Source organism: Parambassis ranga, chromosome 22 (assembly GCF_900634625.1).
Source record: "Parambassis ranga chromosome 22, fParRan2.1, whole genome shotgun sequence".
In the NCBI taxonomy this organism is placed as follows: domain Eukaryota; kingdom Metazoa; phylum Chordata; class Actinopteri; family Ambassidae; genus Parambassis; species Parambassis ranga.
The window spans coordinates 9340012-9362037 of NC_041042.1; the positions used below are offsets into that span (position 1 = coordinate 9340012).

The 22026-nt window shown below is 42.7% G+C and overlaps 1 protein-coding gene across 4 annotated transcripts in view; it reads right to left on the reverse strand.

Annotated features, from left to right (window-relative positions):
- Positions 1-2858: 2858 nt before the first annotated feature.
- Positions 2859-22026, reverse strand: part of prkd3 (protein kinase D3) — a 31626-nt gene continuing 12458 nt past the window's right edge. For 2 of the 4 annotated variants that reach the window (XM_028395225.1, XM_028395226.1), the window contains exons 3-19: positions 18211-18349; positions 14079-14210; positions 13444-13601; positions 12427-12622; positions 12266-12343; positions 12005-12191; positions 11406-11529; positions 11132-11209; positions 8562-8838; positions 7619-7671; positions 7118-7190; positions 6903-7009; positions 6658-6819; positions 5750-5848; positions 5411-5678; positions 4965-5050; positions 2859-4589 (exon numbers count right to left, since the gene is read on the reverse strand). In XM_028395225.1, the coding sequence (XP_028251026.1) occupies positions 4416-4589; positions 4965-5050; positions 5411-5678; positions 5750-5848; positions 6658-6819; positions 6903-7009; positions 7118-7190; positions 7619-7671; positions 8562-8838; positions 11132-11209; positions 11406-11529; positions 12005-12191; positions 12266-12343; positions 12427-12622; positions 13444-13601; positions 14079-14210; positions 18211-18349 (2391 nt within the window). In that variant the 3' untranslated portion in view covers positions 2859-4415. The remainder of the gene's footprint in view (positions 4590-4964; positions 5051-5410; positions 5679-5749; positions 5849-6657; positions 6820-6902; positions 7010-7117; positions 7191-7618; positions 7672-8561; positions 8839-11131; positions 11210-11405; positions 11530-12004; positions 12192-12265; positions 12344-12426; positions 12623-13443; positions 13602-14078; positions 14211-18210; positions 18350-22026) is intronic. The other 2 variants (XM_028395227.1, XM_028395228.1) reach the window with 2 other exon arrangements.

Here is a 22026-nt window from a genome sequence, read left to right on the forward strand (position 1 = left end):
AAATATGGTCCCTGCCTCCTTCAAGATACAATGGGCTAAACAGCCCCCCGACAAGAGAGCCCCCACCCTTTTCCAGCCACAAAACTTCCTGGTCTGGTCTTTCTCTGGGCCACAGCTGCATCAAGGGAACCTTCTTCAGTCCCCGAGGCCACCCCGACCCCAATTGGCAAGATGTGTGTATTTCAGGTGAGCAAATATTGCCACTTGCCTGAGAGTTCAATGGCCATCCTATTTGGGGAGGGTTGGGGGGGGGGGGGTTGCGTATTGCGCCTGCCTGCTTTGCAACAGAGGTACATGTGGCCTCACACAGCAACCAGTCCACAGACTGGGTCAGGGGAATTCTCCAGTCACAGCTGGAGTCAGCAAACACACCTACACAGATCATCTGCATTTTCCCAGACAGGAACACCATTTCCAGCTTTCATTTCCTTTCTCCTCAGTTTTTACAACTGAAGAATGACATCTAATGTCTTCAAGAACCACCACACACATAGCTTTGGCTTTTTTAAAGCAATATATAGAGTCTAATCTAGATATATTAACATTCTTTTCACAAATTAAAATGTCCTCTAAATGGACAAACAAGACTCACAAGATTTAGATTATTAGGCAAAAGGTAAACATGCAGGGGAACAGAAAGTTGATCTTGTCAACCATTCGTCATCTTTCACCTTTGTCTCCAATACACACACACACACAAGCTTAATGTATACATACCCTGTTCAAATGCATATGTTTGTCAATCTGCTCTTAATATAAAGAAAGCAGACATGGTGTGTTAAAACTTCTTGGGACTGCTGCCCTTCATCAAGGGCACAGGAAGCAGTGTAGAAGGTCTGAGTTACAGTTACAAGCAGAGGACACATGCCTGAGAATGTGAGAACAAGGCCTATAGGGACTGTAAAAGGTTTGTTGCTTTAGTCATGGCTATATTTTTGAGTTCTTTATTCCAGTCAACATTTGTGGAACTGTAGTATAATGACTAAGTATTTGCTTGTCATGGTCTGTAAGACAGCAATGTGGGAATGGAAGGCAACCAGCTGAATGCCACACCAACGTGCGCCTTAGATAAAGGCCAAGACCACAGTTAAAGAGTACAGGGCCAGCTTAGGTAAAGGCTACAGGCCTGCAGATGCAGCAGGCTGTGTATTGGGTCAGAAGATGATGTGTCAGTGCGGACTGAGGGCCACCTTGATCCCCCCCTGGAAGTCAAACAAAATTGTGGGTATAACCGTGTCCTGGGAGGCCTTCTCTGCCATCACAGTGAAATGGAACTAGCCCAAAGAGCAAACAAGATCTCTCCCCATCTCATCCCCCCCACCCCCCACCCCCTTCAAGCCCAGACCAACCTTGTCTGGGTGATGGGTTTTTCTGTTGTTTTGTTTGTTTGCTTGTTTGGTCTGGAGCCCATGGATACCCAGCATGGAGTACAGAGAGTAGAAGCAGAGGAATGGAAGATGTGTAGAAGAAGAGAGGAGACCGAGAGGTGGTTGCGGATGATGTGGAGGGAAGGGGGTCTGGATACACGACAGGCAGACCTCCCCTTGAGGTGACGAGAGACCTGCCGAGAAGCCACCGGGCAAAGCTGCTCAACAAATATACACAGACCTGCAGGATCAGGCCAGCAGACACATCGCTGTCTCTGATCCTTCAGCAGATGTTGTTTCTGACAGTTCTTATAGCACAGTCTTGATATATTTAAATTATATATGACCATCTTAAATGTGTGTCGTAACTGGTTCCAAGTAAGACCACACTGTGTCCAGGTATGATTTTAGTGTCGAAGTTGGCAGTAAATTTCTAAATTTGTATGAGGGAAAATTTAACCAACATCCATTGTAGGATAAACAAATACTTGGTTTAACATGGTGCTTTCCTTCTCGACATCAGCAGATAACCCAACAGAGAGTGACACCTTCTGGCAGCAAGGGGAACTGTTTTCTCATTGGATGTGTTTTGGAGTTTCCATAAGCACTGATTAGGAAAATTAATGAATATTAATAATATTAATATTAATATTAATAATAACTAACAATGTAGGCTCCTAATATCATAACCTGAACATTTTTCTGACTCACTCACCTTTAATCAAAGATCCAAGGATGTTCCTGTTCTGGACATGTTTTAAGATGTGATACAATGTTTAGAAGACAAATTTAATTCTAATCTAATCACCCTGTTATAAAAAAATATTTTTATATGTTATAAGAATTTAATTAATTCAAATTGATTAAAGATATCTCCTATATGAATTTACTCAACAGGACCATGTTTGGGCTATGAACTTAAATAGATAAAAGTTTTAATAATATAGCATTAATGTAAACTGTAATATGCAGACTAAAAATATATTGCATTTAGTATTCATTGAAATACTGTATATTGAAAACATGTATGATGTTTGCACCTGTCCAGCCAGAGGAGGGAGACATTGCATCTGTTTTATTTGATAGACCTCTTTTTATGTGTGTCCTTTGAGCTGGTATGCTGTTAATTACCTACTAGGCTTTTCAGTGTAAATATGTGTCACCCACAAAGGTTGGTGGGGTTATAATGCCTGCAGAGGAAGCCCACATCTTGAAGTCATTCTGACTAACAGATAGAGGAGAGCAGTATCAAGTGTCTTTTACACAAAAAAAAGACACAAGATAGCAGTGCAACAGGATTAAGTCATGATTGCTAACAGTGGTGTGTTGGTATCTAGGGAAGAACACTTCAAAAATGTTTCTTAATTAATGACAGCTGTCTGGTAGTTGTATGGTGAGCCCTGCCGTCAAACAATAGACCCATTCAGAAGTGCAGCCCAGGAATAAGACAATTTATTCATACAGACTGGAGCTGAACACACATTTGATACTTGAAGGAGAGTCTGTGATAGCTTTTATCATGAGTGATTTCAAAGTCTTCCTCAACCACCCTCTTTAACTGTGTCATTACTTGCTTGTGGTGAGCGACTGGCTCGGTGCGGTACAACAATCACATCCAGCTGCTGAGGATGGGATCTGACATGTGCAACCACTACACACTGCACTCGCTCACACATCATGATGCAACACATGCAAAACTAGAAGCCGGGGCTGCTAACGCACACAAATCCAAAGTCTGTCTTTTATCATGAGGTTGCATATTGTAGAAAAGTGATGTATGAAGTCGGGAGCATGCACAGAGAGACAGCACGGTCTTTAAGACGTTTGTTGATAATGACAGTTAAGTGGGGCTTTTATTCCATTGGTATGTACTGAAATATACAAAACACTGACACCTGCCAATCCAGCGGCAACAAAGACAACAGGAGACAGGAACAAACTCCCAAACTACATGACTGTAGTACTAAATATTCCCATGTGAATCATATTGTCATAATAGCTAGTTTCTACTGCAGACAGAAGGATGTTGACATGGTTCAGACAAAATACTAAATTGACACAATAGTTTGTTCCAAGTAAAACCTAGTTCAGCCACCTCTGGCGTGCTTAAAAAGTCACATTTTAAGAACACTGAAAAACAAAAAGGGTGGCGTCACACAATGCTGTTACACCATTGCTTTTTTAAACCAACTGGTTCCATTATTGCATTTACTGACAGGGTTTTGGTCTTCATAAAATAATAATTAAAAAAAACATAATTTGGTCTTTTCAGCTGAAAGTTGATCAAACTTACACACTACCAGCTGTCTTCTACAGAGTATGTTACACAACCTGTAACAAGGCAGCTAGTACCGTGTAAACGTTCTACTGATTATCACTTGCACCTGTTCTGGAATTGCAAAACGTATTGTAGCAGCGAACAGTGTTTCTAATCAATTGCTATTTTCAATAGTAATATAGTGCAAAAATCTACCACAATTACTAAATACATTAAAAAAAACACACAAATGCATGTGATTGTTCCAGTTTCATGCCAAAGGACAGTCTCACAATCAGTCCAGAAATGAGAATAAACTCGTGTTTAATTCTCAGATTGTTAATCCCTTGCGAAAAGTGCCCTTTACTCCTGGTGTAAGCTTTTCCATTCTGCTGATCTCCTCTCTTACATCAAGACAGCCATTATTACTCAGTCGTCCACACTTGTGTGTGCATTAACATTATTAAGTTCAACCTGTGTATTTGGCTTATTATTGTTCTCAAAAATGAATCCGTGGAATGTTTTCATTCTATACAAAGAGGAAGAGGGACACTCCTTCCTCCTGACAGTTTCTTAATGCATATCTCCACCTACTTTGTAGCAGTGCATCGTGCTACAGATTCTGTTGGGTTTCCCCCACTTGTAAAGCCTCTGGGGAGTAACTCTCCACCTGACTGGCTTCTCTCTGTTTCCACAACAAACAGTTCTGGAGGGAAAACCGGCCGCTCCCAAAGCCTCATGAAAAAAGTCCCAGTCCTTGATACATGTGATGCAATAAGTCCGGTGTGCCACTAGGGGTCCTCTTCCATGTCATCCAGATTGGGAGCCATGATAAAATGTTTGGGGTAAACAAGGCTATTCTCATCAGCGTACTCCTCCCAACGCGCATCATCGCTCTCGTGGGTGATGTAGCGCTCGCCTCGCCGCGTCTCAAACTCCCTCAGGTCCAACCAAGTCTGATAGTCCTAAAGGAAAAGGAAATTAACTTTAAATTTCTGTCCTCATTAGTGAGAAACTAATCACAACAAAAGGGCTACTAGGCTACATAGTAAACAGTAGCGATCACCTGGTTGACCTCTGAGAGTTCACAGCTTTATTTATTTATTTATTAAGTTCTTTTGCTGCTCTGAGGTAAAGAATAAGAACTAATCATTTCAACAACATACAAATTTGGAGGTACAGTTTAGTACAGATCTGAGCCAGTATGAAAGTTTTTTCTCTTTATTTATTACATTTTCACTGTAAAAAGCACAGTGGGTGCTGAGTAAATCTTCTTAATATAAGAAGGAGTTTGTTTGATATGTAAATTTAACATCAAGACAGATAAACAAATATGTCACCTGTAGCCAGGGGTGGCTGAGACACTTATCCACACTGTACCTCTTCCTCATCTTGACTTGGAGAAGATTGTTGATCAGATCTGTGGCTGAAAGAGAAAACGGAGAGTGTGCAGACTATGTTAATAAACATTCCTGCAAACAGTGTGCTGTGCACACTTTATGACTTATAAAGGTGAGACAGTGTCAGATAAAATATTAACACCTTCATCACGTTTATTGTACAGTGTCTGTATGTGGGTGAGCTGCAGCTTGGACAGCTGGGAGTAACTGAAGGTGATTCATCTGAACCGCAGACAAAGTTCAGACAGCCTAGACATGTAGGTGGGGAGCACACTCTGAGGCTAAACGTCTGAGTATCAATTTGACATTAAATGACTGGGCCACAGCTGTGTGGGGAATTCTGGCTAGAATAAAGGAAGCAAACACACTTCTGATTGTGTTCATACCTTCTGTAGAGATGTCCTTCCAGGGTGTAGGGGGGTACATGAAGGCTGCATTCTGGATCTGGTCGTTAATGTCCTCATCCTCGTTAAAAGGAAAGGTCCCGCTCAAGCTAACGTATATAATGACTCCCACTGACCACATGTCCAAGGAGCGGTTGTATCCTTTACTCCGCAGCACCTCTGGAGCCAGGTACGCCGGCGTGCCCACTACCGACCGCCGGAACGACTTCTCACCGATGATACGGGCAAAACCAAAATCACAGAGCTTTACCTGAGAAAAAAGACGAGACATTCATCAACACACACAGATTCATTCACACATTCACAGATCTATACACTTACCTGAGGAAAGGGCTCTGCAGAGGCCAGTAGTACATTCTCAGGCTTCAAGTCACAGTGAACAATGTTTTTGAAGTGCAGATGTCTCAGGGCCACCAGGATCTGTTGCAAACACAAGAACAGATTTCATTTGAAAAATCCAGATAATAATACTGTAAGCTCCAGCGTTTAACTGTTTTAATGTATAGAGTATATAGTATAAACAGAGTGCAGTTTGTATAATATATGCAGTACAATCCGTGGTAGTGCCATATGGAAAAATAGTGGGTGTATAAACATACTAATGCCTTTAAGTACTTCCATCTTGACCAGTACCTTCACATAAAGACATATGATCTCATCTCATCGTCTCATCTATATTCACGAGGCCTGGCGTAAGCTAGCACTGCACGCATATCTGCTTATGGCCCTGTACCAAAACCACAGTGCGCCTGGCTCTGCTATCCTGACCCAGGCTTTGACAGAAGTCCTCCCGGCCACATCAGAGATTGGCCCAGCCACAGCTAATGGGGCTGTTGTTAATGGCCCCGCTCCCGTTTGGGACCACGGCTCTGCGGAGGCCCAGCAGCCTGCTGCTCTTCTAATCAGGCCACACTGCAGGCTGTAATCCACGGCCAGGGAGGAGGCCGTGATGCCATGCAGGCCAATCCCGTAAACAATTCCCCCCAATCAGCTCACCACAAGAATAAACAGGCCCCAAGAGCTGGAGCAGAGGCTAATCACACCACAAAGCAGGGCACGGAAAGAGGAAAAAAGGCTAGGACGGAGCATGAAGGGGACAGATATCCAGTAAGCTATACTACAATATGCCAATGACACAGCAAAGCATTCAAAGTTAAAGCTAACATGAGTACAGGAATCATGATCTTGAAGACTCAAAAGGGTAAAAAAGGACCATAGTTCAAACAGACCTGTGTGACGAGAAACTTGGTGATTCGTTCAGGCAGTTTGCTCTTCTCACTTGATAAGATCATCTCCAGCATATCGCCGTGCAGCTTCTCCATGACAACAAACACTCGCTCCGGCGTCTCGAACATACACTCTAAGTTAACAATACCTGGATGATGCAGATTCTGGAGAAAACAGGCACAAAGCTGATCTCAACTGAAGCTTGGCATACTCAGTTTGTGTTTCTGTTCATGGATTCTGACATTACCTGTAATATGGCCACCTCGTTCCTCAGTTGGCTCTCCTGCTTGGTAGGAAATCTCATCTTGTCAATAACCTTGATGGCCACATCTCTGCCACTCTTTCTGTGTTTGCCTAAAACATTACATTGTTAAAAAAGGATGAACTTGTATATAATATTAAACTGTGACAGAGCTGCAGTATACAATATAAAATGTAGGTTTAATAAAAAGAGAAGCATACCTCCATACACGATGCCAAACTGGCCTGATCCCAGCACTTCATCAGAGAATATTTGGTACACAGAGGCAATATCCTACACAGACATAATTTGCAATGTTGAATATTGTACTTTACGTTTTCCTGTGGAAACAATCAAGTAAACTTTCCATGCCGAAACTGGAAATCAGTGACAATTACATCATCTGCGGTCTGACAAAGCTGTTGCTTTTCCAGAATATTTTCTGCTATTGCCAAATATTTAACTTTCACTTAATACAGAAGTGGAACTAAATCTAAAACCCCGTGACCAAAAAAAAAAAAAAAAAGGCAAAGAGCCTGCAGCTTCCCCATTTAGGCAGCAGAGAAAGCTTCTACTGGATATTTTAGCAAAAGAAACAGTAGAATACAGTGTCTGATCTCACCACAACAGATACTATAATAGCACATGAATTTGCAGGCTGTGCTGGGAAATTGTGCAATAACATCTCAAAGAAAAAAAAATAGAAGCTCTACAGTACTTACCACATTCTCCTGGATCTGGCAGTTGGACACAGATATGCTGATGGACAGCTCTTCTGGAGAGAAAACACATGATGTTTCCACATTCAACAAGTGAAAAAACACCACTTCACCAATGCACAAAGCAGGCAGTGAATCCTGAAGTAATTGTGGTTGGAGGTGCATTGCACACACTAGTATTTTTTTTTTCCTCAATCTTTGAATCTTATCACAGCTGCATGCAATAAGTCACAGCCCCACATAATGAAGCATTTTATTACACAATAAATTGGCTATAAAATTGATCTGGAAAGCTGTGTGTGACTGAATGGTGCAAGTATGCAATGCATTTCCAAAATGGGAATTTAGACAGCCGCAGGGGCAAATTCTGCATGCTAGCCAGTAAAAAGAGCACCAGAGATAAAAGCCAGTAGAAAACTTAATGTTGTGATCATTTAGCTGATGCTGCACGCAAATTTAATTTAATTTTTGGAAAACATGCTTCAATTTCAATTGACAGGACCACATAAACAGCAGCAATATTGTCCGATTAAATTTTATTTATGACTTCATCTACTTGTCCTTAATAAGTGAGTCCAGATCTATGGACAGTGTGTCTATACAATGAGTCTGTTAGTCTAGAGCTTCATGTGACGGCCTTGTTTTCTATGCTCAGAATGTTTGCTAATGAGCACACAATTCAATTTATAACCATGGAGTCTGAAATGACTTTTTTGACCTCATTTGAACTTTAAGAGAATACCACCCTTGTCCTAACTAGTTTCAGTAGCTGTGTCACTCTGTCATCTCACAACAGTGACTTAACATCCTCACTTCCTTTTGGCTGCAGACACTACAGCAGGGTTTTTCCAGACTCATCAAGAAATTTCAGCCATGTGTTTTTGATCACCTGAAACACTGCAAAGATAACCCCCACGTAAAAACTTATTATTACTGTCCTACTTACTGTGATCTTTGCCCTGACAGGCGGCACTGGCCACGCTGGGCTGAGGGGTGACAGGCATCAGTGCCTGTCTGATGGCCTTCTCCCAGCCTTGGGCCACCTCCATGCCAACTCCAGAGGCAGCCAGAGCAGGACTGTGGTAGTGGCTGCCGTTGTTTTCCCCTACATAGTAGACCATGGTGGCCGTGATGATTTCAAAGCAGTGAGGGTTGCTGCCCTGGGCCAGATTGCTGTAGTCCCTGGACTGTTCTACCTGGAGGATTTCAGAGAGCGGGATTTCCTGTGGGAACAAGAAAGGACAACTAATAAGAACACACAGATATCCATGTTATGTTTGTTGGATAAACCTAACTAAGCTGAGCTGAAATCAAATAAAAAATAAGATCACACATGTTAGTAAAGAAATATGATATTAAAGAAATAATATAATAATTAAAGTAACTTAATAACCATGTCAGAGCAGAGTTCTAATGTTACACTTACATATTAACAACACAGACAATAGGTCGATAATAATGACAGAAGTAATAACTCACACACTCCTAAAGTTTCTTTTTAGCAGTCCCAAACTTTCTTCTTGCCTCTTCTCTCTCTTATGAGCACCAACAGAGAGGACAGTGGCAGTACACTTTAAATGTCCCCCCCTTCCCCTTCAAACTCGCAGTCAAATCACAGAGAGGAGGAAGGGTCAAAAAGCAAAAAAAAACAGAGAATTTCCAGCCAATGGGGGCTCACAAAGGCACACGCTGTTCCCTCCGCGTGGCTCACCACAGAGTATCAGATGAAGTGCTTGTGGTTAGCGGGACCGGGTCACGTGAGCGGGTCCTGCGGCAGCACAAGTGCTCTGACTCCCTGATTACAAGGCAGGGCCAGCCAAAGGGCCCCATCTGAGCACGAGCCACTGGCGCTACCGCTAGCCACTGAGACGAAAGACACGGCAACTACTGTTCCTCCACAGGGTAGTGTGTGAGTGGGCGGGTGTGTATGTGCATGTGGGTGGGTGCCATGTTTCAGTGTGACAGGACGTACTCTGGCAGAGAGACAGGGAGAAGCCCCCTCACCCCATGAAAGGTTCCTCAGAGAAAGCCACAAGTACAGGGGTCTCATCTTCAAACGAGGAGCAGTTATGGCTTCCAAATGGTGAAAATGGCTGCCATGCCTGGTAAAGAAGCCACCACGCGACCGCCACTAATCAGATTGGAGGTATAAAGAAAAGGGGAGAGGGTAGGACAGTGGCCACACACTGATGAACGGCAGCATAGAAACTTCAGAGAAATGAAAGGAAAAGACAGATGGTTTCCTGGAGTCTGAAAAGAAACCCCCCAAAGAACCTTTATCTTCAAAATGCACAGGAATTCATCTGACATTATAAAACTCTTTTACTATGAAGCGAAATGCAGGAAACAAAGACAAGATTGGCCTGGCAAGGCTGGCCTTCAATTAGCCTCCTGAAGCATGTAGCAGAGTGCCAAGTTGATAATAAAGAACCACATAAAGCTGCCAGTAAACACGCCCTGAGGAGTCGGTCCCCACCGAGGTTTCCTCTCCAGTGCTTTAGTGGCAGGGGACGCAGGGCGTGACAGAATTATTGGAAATTCAGGGTTTATTCCAGGCTTGTTGAACAAGTAGTGTGGATAGTGATAGTAAAAAAAAAAGTAGAAAAGCAAGACTACAGACACACAGCTGTGTGTGTAACCACCTGTTTGACACGCACTCAAGTGAACTGGAAACTCTGCATCCTACACAGCATCCCACTGTGCAGAGCCAAAACACATAGAGCGACGTGAACAATAAAATAATTACATCCCCCTCACACACACACACAAACACACACGTGGAAGTCTTTACCTTACAGGCTGTAGATCCCGCCCTTAGGCCTCACTGTGTAATTACTCTGCTATTAAGCCTCTGCAACAGTGTAATGACTGAGTATGGTGCTGCTGCTGAGCAGGAAGACTCTAACATTCTGCGGATTCAACGGATTTTACTCAGTGAAATTAACTGACAGCTACCACTTTCTGCGAACTGACATCAGGATTTAAAAAAAGAAAGATTAAAATGAATTTTTGTGCACATTCTTTCTCTTCGAAATCCCTTCAAATGCCCCATCTGTCCAATTCTGGACAACACAGCAGCCAAAACACAGCAACTGTTGTGACACAACCCTTTCACTTCATGCAGGGAAGAGACCGGGCTACAGGGTGAAAAACCACAGGGGGAATTTCAGCAGGCTGAAGTGTCCTCTGCATAGTTCACACTCTCAGCACAGCCGCTCTTGAAGTGAGACTCACAACTATACACCAGTTTTTATTTACATCACTCATCAGAGATAATGACACATGAATATGAAAATAGGTCAACCTTAAATGGTTTCAGTTACACCCCCTCTGAATCATACAACAGTAGTGGGGGCATAAACTTGAAATTCTGAGCGGATTTTAAAATATAATTCACCACAGACTCACCACTGAATCAACCTGCATTAAGCTGAACAATTTTCTGACATTTTAATGAATGTTACTGACATGTTTTTCCAAGAACAAGACAAGCAGGGATGATAGTTGTAAGCTTACTTTGTAAAACTTGGCCCCGGTGTCGTTCTGGAAGAGACTCAAACTCTTGCTGTCCAGCCTCCAGTAATGTCTCTTCCGCTGTTGGAAAAAAGGAAGAAAAAAAAAACAGGTTGGCAAAACATACACCATCTATCAATACTACAGAAGAGCAACACAGGAGGAAAATACCAATGCATGTGTACAGCTTTGGAGAATGAGTTTCCCCCAGCACACAGGCTGAGCACTGCCATTCAGACCAGGCTCTTCTGATGGGTTTTGGGGTTATCAGTCTTACCAGGTTGTCCCTGCTTGTATAATGAACCATCCAGCCCTCCTTCACCAAAGTAGAGCTCCGCCTCTTGGTGTGTTTGATGGACTGGACCACCCGCATCAGAGGGATGTTGCTGCTAGTAGAAGGGCTAGACATATGAAAAGAACATTTATTGACGATTATCATAATTCTCTGAGGCCTGATGACATTTTAATTCACCTACAGGCAGTTTATGTAGCCACTGAAGTTTGCTTTTCTTACTACCCAGTGTCTGGTAGGTCTTTCCTGAGAGGTATCCTGTACAGGAAGTGATGCGTTTTATGTTTGCAGCAATGGTAACACTGCTGGAAACATAAAACGCTGCTGCTGGTGTAGAATAAACATAAGACTTGTGCAGTTAGATCTGGTGGTTAAAACCACAAAGTCCCCGGTTTGAATCATGCTGGTGACCTTTGTTGAATGGCTTCCCCCTCTCGCCTTTCCTCTCACTTTGTACTGACATGTTCAATGAAGGCAAAATGCCAAAAACAAAACGAACTGGGTAGTTGCAGAGTCATATCCAGCATGGCTAGAAAAATAAAGTACACACTGCCACCTACAGAGAATTACCAATATCTCCCTACCTAATGGTCTTGATGGGCTCCTCGTCCTTCTCTCTATCCAGGAAGGGAGAATCCATGTCGAACATCCTCTCGTCTGGGGTAGACGGCTCTTCTGGATCGTCGAGTCCTCTTCCACCATCCATATCATTGCTGTCTACCTCCATAGTGTCCATGGTTGTGTCAGAGTCTGGCCCAGGGCTGGCAGGCTCTACAAATTCATATCAAATATGTAATTATCTGCAGACCTACTGCTGTCACTGTAAAGCTGGATGTAGTACTCACCTCCATTGAAGTCCACCTCCCCTAAACAGTCTCTTGGTACCTTTGAAGCACATCGCTTATGGCAGTTGAATCTGCAATCTGGCAAATTAGATGTAAAAGTGACTTAAATGCATAATAATCTTAGTAAAACACAGAGAAGCATGCATCGGTTATAGCCCTACCTTTACACTGCATACCCTGGCGAAAGAGACCCTTGAGCAGGCGCTTGCAGTACTGGCAGATTGTAGGGCGAGTGTAGGTGTGAATGGCAAATGTGTGCGGCACCTTAACCCTCGTCTTCTCCATCCTATCCATCCAGATAGGCCTGCCGCTCCAGGACAGGATGCGCTTTCCTGCCTCCTGGTGGGACCTCTGCTGCTAAGGTTGGAGAGGGTGGAGTAAGGGGAAAGATGAAGAATTAAAAACCATATGTAGGAAGGAAGCAACGAGGAAGAACAGCCTCAAAGGGAGGATGTGAATGATAGAGAAAGACTGAGTGAATAATGACATGGCAGTAGAAGAAGAGAAGGAACTCAGCAAAGAAGAGAAAAGAAATCTATCACAGAAACTTAGCATGACTTTGCATATTTTTAACAATCCCTGTGGTCTGGTGATCTGTCATGTTTTACCACATATGCACATTTAGTTCTTATTTTAAAAGAATAAATTAAGCATTCTCTTGACAGAAATAAGAGGGAAGCTTTCTTCTCTTTTTATGGCCAATGAGTGAGTAGATACTTAAACTTGGACTTCAATAGACTTTTTAATGTCATTAGCATAATTACATTTCCTGATGACCTTTTGCAGGGACACACACGAGAGGCGAATATTCCGCTGTGATCTTATGCAAAAACTGTTTCATAAGACCGCACGGAGGATCTCTCCACAGACCTCTGTCAGCTCAATTCAATTTTCTGCATCGGTGGTATTCTACATCACGGCCCATGAGATTCACCCGTGGAAAAGAGCCAAATTTGATAAGTTTAGAAACATTTAACAGCGGAGACAGAGCTTGTGAACCGCATGTGGATTAACTGCCTCACATTCTTGGTTTCACGTTTCATTATATGTGTGGATAAAATAATAATAATCACATCTCTCCTTTCATTCAGAGGATAAGCAGACACTTTTTGTTCATGCATAGTTTTGGGTTTGTTCATTTCTATCTTGAGCGATAACTTCCTGTGACCAGAACTCACCTCATCCAGGAGAACCACTGCATTTTCAGCAGGTAACGGTCTGGGCACAGACAGAGACGGTCCAGGAAGTGATACATTTGAGAGTCGCCTCTTCCTGACACCAGTACAGTTATTAGGGATCTTGAAGGCACATCGCTTGTGGTAGTTTAGCCCACATCCTTATAACATAAAAATAATGATTACATCAATCCCAGCTTGACCAAATAGGAAGGTGAAGAAATGTTTCACTTTGCAAATCAGCCACAAGATGGCCCCACTGATAAGTAGGCAGGAGTATAATTTATGACTTTATGAAATGTTTTACTGCTGAATAAATTGACTTGTTAAACTTAATTCGTAGTCAGCGATGATTTTAAGTACAGTAATATGAAATGAAGGGTTATACTTCAAATCTGATTCAGCAATTACAAAAAAAAATAGACGCCGGTGTGCTATAACTCCACTGTCAATGACTACAGTTCCTGCACCACATTATTTTTGATGTTGATGTTGGTTCAGGGTATGGTGTGAGTGTGGCTGTAGAACTTGAGTTGCTGGATTTTATCCCTGAGTTACACAAAAATCAGTTAGACTAGTCAAACAATTGACACGGACAGGTTCTTTGGTGTTCATGCAGATTTGTGTGTGCTTCTAACCTTCACATTTGAGCCCCTGCCGGACAAGACCCCACAGCATCTCCCCACAGTAGTCACAGAAAGTGGGTGCCTTGTAGGAGTGGACGTAGAGGGCATGGGGTCGGATCTGGAAGTCTTCAACTGTGGCCTGAGCTAGAAATAAAACACATGTGGTGTAATGTGCAAGCTGGTGAGGAACGATAAGTGACAAAACAGAGCAGCTATTTCCAATGCAGACAAATATACACTCTTGTGTGACCTTTTTTGGGGAAATGCTAATCATAAAGAACAACCAGAAAGATTCTTCCCCCACTGAATACAAATATGACTGCTGTATCACCATTGCTGCAGTAGAGGGCATTATATCTGCAGCGACACCGCTTCAATTCTATTATCATAGGGATAGGTCACACCCGTAAGGCTCCAAAGTAGTGCAGCATAATCCTGTCATATCAGCCCATCTTTATTATTATGAGCATGATATCAAATCCAGAAGAACTTTGAATACATCTCCCTTCCTGTTTCTCTCTTATTCTTTCTGCCCCTCTCTGCTGTTTTGTGTCAAATGAGACACACTGAGCTCATTGTTGGAAGCATGGCTTGGTTAATCACGGCTGTGAATCATCAAAGATGTGAAGATGAGTAAGATGTGGAGGTGAACGCCACCAAAGCTCCAAAGCTTCTCTTCTCTCTGACTGTTGTTCCTATGCAATCATTTATGTGGCCACCATGACGACACAGCAATAGTTAATCTTTACACTCGAGTTAAGCAGCAAAACCTGTGTGGTGGCAGCGCTGCTGCCGTGCAGTGTGTGTTAGTTCATTTTCTGTTGGACAAGCGAGGACATTCTCAGCTGTTGTTGCAGTGAAGAGATTCAGGCTTCAAGAACAAATATGACATGTGGTCAACAGCAAAACATTTCCTTAATATAATCAGCACATGCTCTGTATAAAGACAAGAGAAAACATCCTTGATGAAAGAAAACAATTTAAACCCTTAAATGTTTCAGGGCAGTAAAAAGACAGTCATGCTTTATCAATCTGATCTGTTAATTTGAGAAAGAATGCACAATGAGTAGAAGGGTCAGGGGTCAATTTTAGGGTTCAATTTAATAAAGAAACAGAATCACATCTGCAACCAGTGTGATTGAGAACACCAAAAGAGATCATCTGAGATATCTCGGGCCAAATTTTTTCTGCATTTCAGAGAACTACGATGGCCAGTGGGGTGATGTTCGCAATTTTCGTTTGATTTAAAAGGAGAAGAAAGAAGTCAGGCAGGTCACATGTCATGAGGCGAACACAGCTCCTTGGCAAAGGCACATGAAAGGCAGCATTCATGAGCTTTTTCACACATGTCTGCACAACAACTGGCTGCTTCTTAGCAGTCGCGGTGCTATGCAATGCGCGTTGTGCTAATTAGCATCAAACAACACCAAAAACAAACTTGACACGTTGTTTTGCACAACGCTTCTCACGAGCAGCGGGTCTCACATGAATGCATAATCTGTTTGAGTTTCCATTTGGAGGCAAAACGTTTCAAACTGACTGAAAATAAGTTTGCTATATTTATAACTAACAGAAGGTATTGTAAAATATCAATTTCCCGCTGTCAGTGGTGGTGAATGAGGAGCTTGTGAAAGTGGGTGGGAATTCAAGAGGAGTGAAAAACAGAACAAAGGGACAATTGGTCAGGCCAAACCTCAAACCTCATGGGCCGAGATGGCCTGCGCAGTGTCCGCTGTGTCCAGGGTCGCCCTGCACATCAGAGCGTGTTTACACTCCACGGGTCTACTACAATCACTTACTGCAGGAAAAACAACCTCTTTTCTTTGAGCTCTCAGCCAAGAAAAAGCCACTTCTGCCTCCCTCTTGCAGAGAGGGAGATATTCAGACCGTCTCTCTCCCACAGCCGCAGAATCCAACAACACGCTGGTTAAGGGAAAATGAACGGAAGATGACAGGAGACAAATTGTGGGGCGGAAAAAGGTTCATATTTTCTCTGAACCAAATGAAAGGCTTGGGAATGTGGATCTCTCAGTTTGTGTTTCTCAAACAAAGATCAAGTGTCTGACATGCAAAGCCCCTCTCATGAGGAAGGCCAAGTCCGTTGAGTGTTAGATGAAATTACAAAAAGAAGCACAAGCTGCACATGTAGCCAATCTGAGCTCTTTTGCACAGCTTTCATCAGGTACATCTCAGGTTATAAATCATCTAGCTCCACTGCTGGAGCTTACACCTGCAGATGGATTTGCTGAGGTAGGAGGGATTAGAATGAGAGAAAGCAAGGAGGGAAAGAGAGCCACAAAAAAGACACAAAAGACAGCACAAGACAAACAGACACAGACAGCCAGAAACAAAAAGAAGGAAGTTCTCCAGTCACTAGTCTACATTCCGCAGCCCCAATGCTTGAAGTATCCTCAGATCCTGAACCTATACAATCATCCCCTGTCTAAATCCCTGCAAACAATACTCTCAGCCTAGGAGAGGAGGAAGATATTCAGCACAGGTGGTGTCAGGTGCTTCCCAGTGGAGACAGATGGAGCAGGAGAACAGATTAAAGCAGAACAGATACTCTAAGCCATTTGTTGGTCTCAGTGCTGCAAAGGAAGCTGATTCATTCAGCGCAGGAAATGACAAAGAAAAACCAAACACCTGTGTAGCTGCTATAAAGGTGGACAATCTGATGGAAACTGTGATGAAGACAAAACAAAAACCATAATCACAAAATAATTCGCTCGAAGAAGCGTGTGTCATGGTATAAAATTGCTTAAGATTGATGTTTTAATTTGCTTCAGTGAGCACACATAGCAAGCATCCGACCCCGTGAAGTGCCCTTGAACAAGACACAACAGGCTGTGTTTACTGGAAGGTGTCAAGTCTGGCTCGGCACAAAATGTAACAAGTGACAATTCCCTCAGTGTATTAGCTTTAGACCATTGTTTGGACTTTTGAAACACTTGGTTTATACTGCTTGGAGGAATTTTATGTCCATTTTTTTTCTCTTGTTTTGGAAGTCTAAAGAAGCATGACAGTCTGTTTGGAGTGAAACAGACTGAACCAAAGCTGTGCCAGCAAACACACACTGTATTGTGTTTCAAGCTGTGTATGAGACTAAACTAGACTGTCAAAGTGAAGAATTAAGCATGTTTTTGTAAAGTAAAACTATGTTGGAGAGTAATGTCTGTCAACCTGCTCTAAATAATCCAGTCAAAACACACAACAAGGTCCTGTTTGCAGCAGGATTCAAATCCCCAAATGTCCCCTGCCTCAGTGTGACCCTAAGCTGTCACGAGGTGATACAAAGTTATTTGGACAATTAATTAGCCTAATAGATTCACATTAAGAGGTATAAACTTTGTGACTGTGTGATTAGTTCACTCTGTACTTTTGCATTTGCCAAAAGCAACAAGTTCACAAAGGTCTGGTGAGTTTTTTTCTGGGTGCATCATACACAATAAAAATGTGGAAATAATAATAATACTGTGACTCAGGGATAAAAGATAATACACCTTCTCCACAAACCTATTTTTCTGTCTGTCTTGTTATCTTCTGCTGTGGTTATCAGTGTTTTTATTGGATCGTCTCCTCAGTTTTTCTTTTGTTCTGCTGGTTTTATCTCTGGTGAAGGACAGAAACAGTCTGCAGATCAGCTGTGAGATTAGTGATGTGCAATAGAGAGAGCTGAACTCAATAAATCCCTCAGACAGCAACAGTAAGCATCTGGCTTCTTCTGCAAGTGAATGTTTTTTTCACTTTTTGTAGATTTAGATTCTAAATTTTTCTTAGCGCCTCACAGCAAGAAGGTTCCTGGTTCGATTCTGACTGGGGCCTTTCTGTGTGGAGTTTGCACGTTCTCCCTGTGCCTGCCTGGGTTTTCTCCGGCTTCCTCCCACATTCTAAAGACGTGCTTGTTAGGTTAATTGGTCACTCTAAATTGCCCGTAGCTGTGAGTGTGAATGGTTGTTTGTATGTGCATGGACTGGCGACCTGTCTAGGGTGTACCCCGCCTCTCACCCATAGATAGCTGAGATAGGCTCCAGCCCCCTGTGACCCTGCACTGCAGGACAAAGCGGGTTCAGATAATGGATGGATGGATGGATTATTCCTTAGCTGTTTTGTGTGTGTGTATGTGTTTGTATCCAGTACATACCAGAGAGCACCACCTCAATGAGGTCTCCTTCATGGATGTCTTCTACTGAGGTCAGCCTTTGCAGGATGTTCTCGTCATTTAGGTCATGGCGGAACAGCAGGATCTTGTCGTACATGCCAAAGAAGCCACACTCTGGGAACTAGAAAGAAGTGGAGACACAAGTGAAGATATAACTACAGTAAAGATGCTAGTTGAAGACAAAGTGTACATATAAGGTAAGATAATCTTTTATTCGTCCCCCACAGGAGAAATTCACAGGATAGACATATATGTCTAAGATTTATGTTTAGAACAATATGGTCCATATCTAACAGAGCAAATGAAAAATACAGATCAACCTCATTCATATGACTTATATCCACAACCTGTTCTATAATACATCCTTTTCAAATACACTCATGTACACACACAATTATATTACATCACTTCCAGTGGGTTACATCACCACTAGTGTGTGTGTTTTCTGAACCCAGTGGCTCAGGAAGAGAGCTCCCACTCAGACCCCCTTTCCTCTCTTCAGAGGAATCTATACTATAAAGTAGGAGGAAATGCATCTAAAAGGACCCTTCAGTTAGAACTAATATCCATTTTCCCTGCAGCAATCAAAGTGAGTAGGCCGCATTTATTTTTCATCAAGTCATAAAGCCCAGGTGTTCTGCTTTGTGCCTGTTTTTTTTTTTAGTTCCCACAGTTTCCAGGAATACAAATCCATCTTAATTAAAAGCAGAAACTGATGTACGACTATATACTCTATAGCACAACAGGTGTGTGGTTTATTACTACTGTTGCTAGCTTGGTCAAAACAAACCGACGACGATGTGATCAAGACAGGGGTGGCGAGAAGGGTGGGAGAGGTAGGAGGAGGAGGTAAACATCCTGAGAGGAGCAGAAGAGAATCAGTGCACAGGAAGTGTAGCGCCAGTCAATACTGAGTCACTTCCTGTAAAGAGGGCAGAACCATAACCTCTTAGAGAGCAACGTTCTTGTCACAGGCTGAAATGATATGGCCGCGTACACGTAGCTACATATGTGCATATATTCACTGTACACATATGGCAACACCATGTACTTCTTCCTCATTTCCATGTACTGAATATCTGTTTGGTACTCCCGTCATGTTTTACAAAGCTCAGCAGAGAATTGTGTTTTGGGATAGCAGGGAAAAGGTTCTCATATCCTGCACAACATAACAACACTTGAGCACACCTGACAATGAAAAAAAAAGGTCAATGAACAGATGTTCAAAGTTGTCCTGCATGGGTTATATCAAAGTGGGAACTGGGCCACTGTGAAACGAGCCATGAGCCCAGTGTTGATGCCAAGTAGGCTGGTATTCAATGATCCACCAGCTGTTACCCTCCCCAAACTAGGGTCACACACAATGGGCCATGCAAAACAATGCCACTGTGGCCTGGGAGAGCCAGCAGTTGGCACAGTGTCTGGACAATCGACACATAAGACACCTGAATGCTTATAGCTGCCAAAAAAATACAGAGACAGAGACAGCAAGACAGATTGATGACCGGGGGAAATCTGTATCAGATGACTCATGTCAACAAACTCAGAATAGTGAAGATAGCTAAACTGTAAAAATGTAATTCTGCAAAGAAAATGTTGACTTGTGAGGTTTTCCTTTGTTGCTTCAGGCAGCAGAAAGCACTATAGTTTGCTGGAGAGGGACTCCAACAAAGGAGCTTGTCCCCCTGCCCCCAACCTGCACTCTGATCTCCCTCTGTGGAAGCGAACAATCTCCCCTCAGGGATCACTAAAGCACAACATCATAACAAAAAACATCACTTCTTGTACGGCAATGGGTTTTTCCCTGTAAGACCCACCAGTCACGAGGTACTTACAATATCATGAATGAAGTATGTACTGTATAGGTTCACAACAAGCGGTTTGAGGAATAGCATTTAATTTAATTGTCAATACTGCTCAGGTGGCTGCAATGCAAAGGATGCACTGTAGGGCACATTGGACCAACATGATATCATTAGAGAAAAGATCATCTGCAGTGTCAGTGTAATGGAATGGAGGTAGACAAATAACTTTTACACACTAACAGATCCTCTGTCACTTGCATCTCACCCAGTGCATTCTGGGGAAAAGTTTCAGTTTCCCATAACTTCAAGCATGAATGTGTCTATTTCTAGTTGAATCCCTCATTGTGCTTAGACAAGTATACCAAACTGCCTGGTGTACTCAACAAGCAGAACAACATTAGTGGCCCCTGTGGCATTCCCCAAGGCTTCATCTTTGGCCCCTTTTTGTTCTAACCCTCAAACAAATGTTATGTTAGATATTCTAATCAGGTCCTTTTAAGAAAAAACTACTGTAGCTGTCTTGTCCTACTGTCCTGTCTTTCAGAATTCAAGAGAAGGATGTGTGAAAGTGTCTTCTAGGTCACTTCTAACAAGCAGGCCATTCCTTTTTTTCTAAAATTCCCTGTACAAGTGTTTTAAACGGTGATAAGTAATCAGGTAGCAATCAAACATCAGGCACTGTAATCCCATATAAATATTATATAACTCTATTGCAAATAAGCTAATAGCTTAATGGAAAGATCTGTTCAAAGTGTAAAACCTATGAAAAGAAGGCACGTGCTTGTATATTGGAACATCTCCAACTCGCCCCCTTCTGCTGACATACCTACATCCTAAACACTGTCACACTTTCAGGTGATTAATGCTATTTAGCTCAAACCATCACCGGGAGAAGGGGGGGCATCCTTCCTGAGCCGGCTGCAGTGTCACATTAGGGTTTTCCTCCACTCGACTGACACGCCTGCTCTCGGACACACACGCGAAAATCAAAGTTGATGCCCAAACCTAGTCAGCCCGAGTCACCTCCCCTTGGCACCTCATGAACCAGTTTCCACTGTGCAGAATGGGTCCATTCCACAGCATGAGCATGTGCAGGCTAGCACATAATGGATATGAGGGCAAAGGACACTACTTTTTTCCATGCCCCATTAAAGTAAGAGGAAGCCAAAGGTACAAGAACAATAGATTGGCAGGTCTAGGGAACTAGTTGAACAGTTTGTTGTTCAGATCATTCCGATAAAGTGATAAGTGATGGTTAACCCACAAAGACATGCACGTATAAAGCAGATTCCTATACACATTTTCTTCTCCCTGCATGTTAAAATAAACCTTTCACCTCCACCGTGCTCCTCCGCACACATACACATGCATACAAAAACCATCCATACATGCTACAACATATATCTCTGAACCCCATAGTGACTACGCATGTCTTTTGTCATCTTCAAGCGCAAATCTATTCAGCCGAGCAGTCGCGACCACACACGCACACCAAAGACCCGAGCACAGAGGAGCTGTGTGTGAGGTCCACAAGTCAGGCTGGAAAGACGAGCGGAAAGGGGCTTTGCAGTAGTAAGCTTTTGTTAAGTGAACTAATCCGCCATTGATATGCTAAATCCTGTTATAAGGAAAGAGAGTGAGAAGCAAGAGAGAAGAGGTAAGAGGGTAGATGAGGAGGAGGGTGGGACAAATCTTAAATATGGTCATGTTTCATTGTGAGCCAGTGTGATCCCAAAAAAAATACATTTACCATTTTCATGAAAAAAGACATGTGCTAAATGTTCTGTTGAAGTTTTTGTTTTTGTAAAATTACATGAAATTAATCTAGGATGGCATAAACCTACAGAGGATAATAAGAGTTATTGCCAAAACAGAATAGCGTGCATTTGATTATGTGGTTAGACATTTTTTGTTTCTGTGCATGTTTGATATGTGGTAGAGGTGGCTGGCAAAAAAGGAAGCAGTGTTGAGAGCAGCGCACAAGCTCTGACAG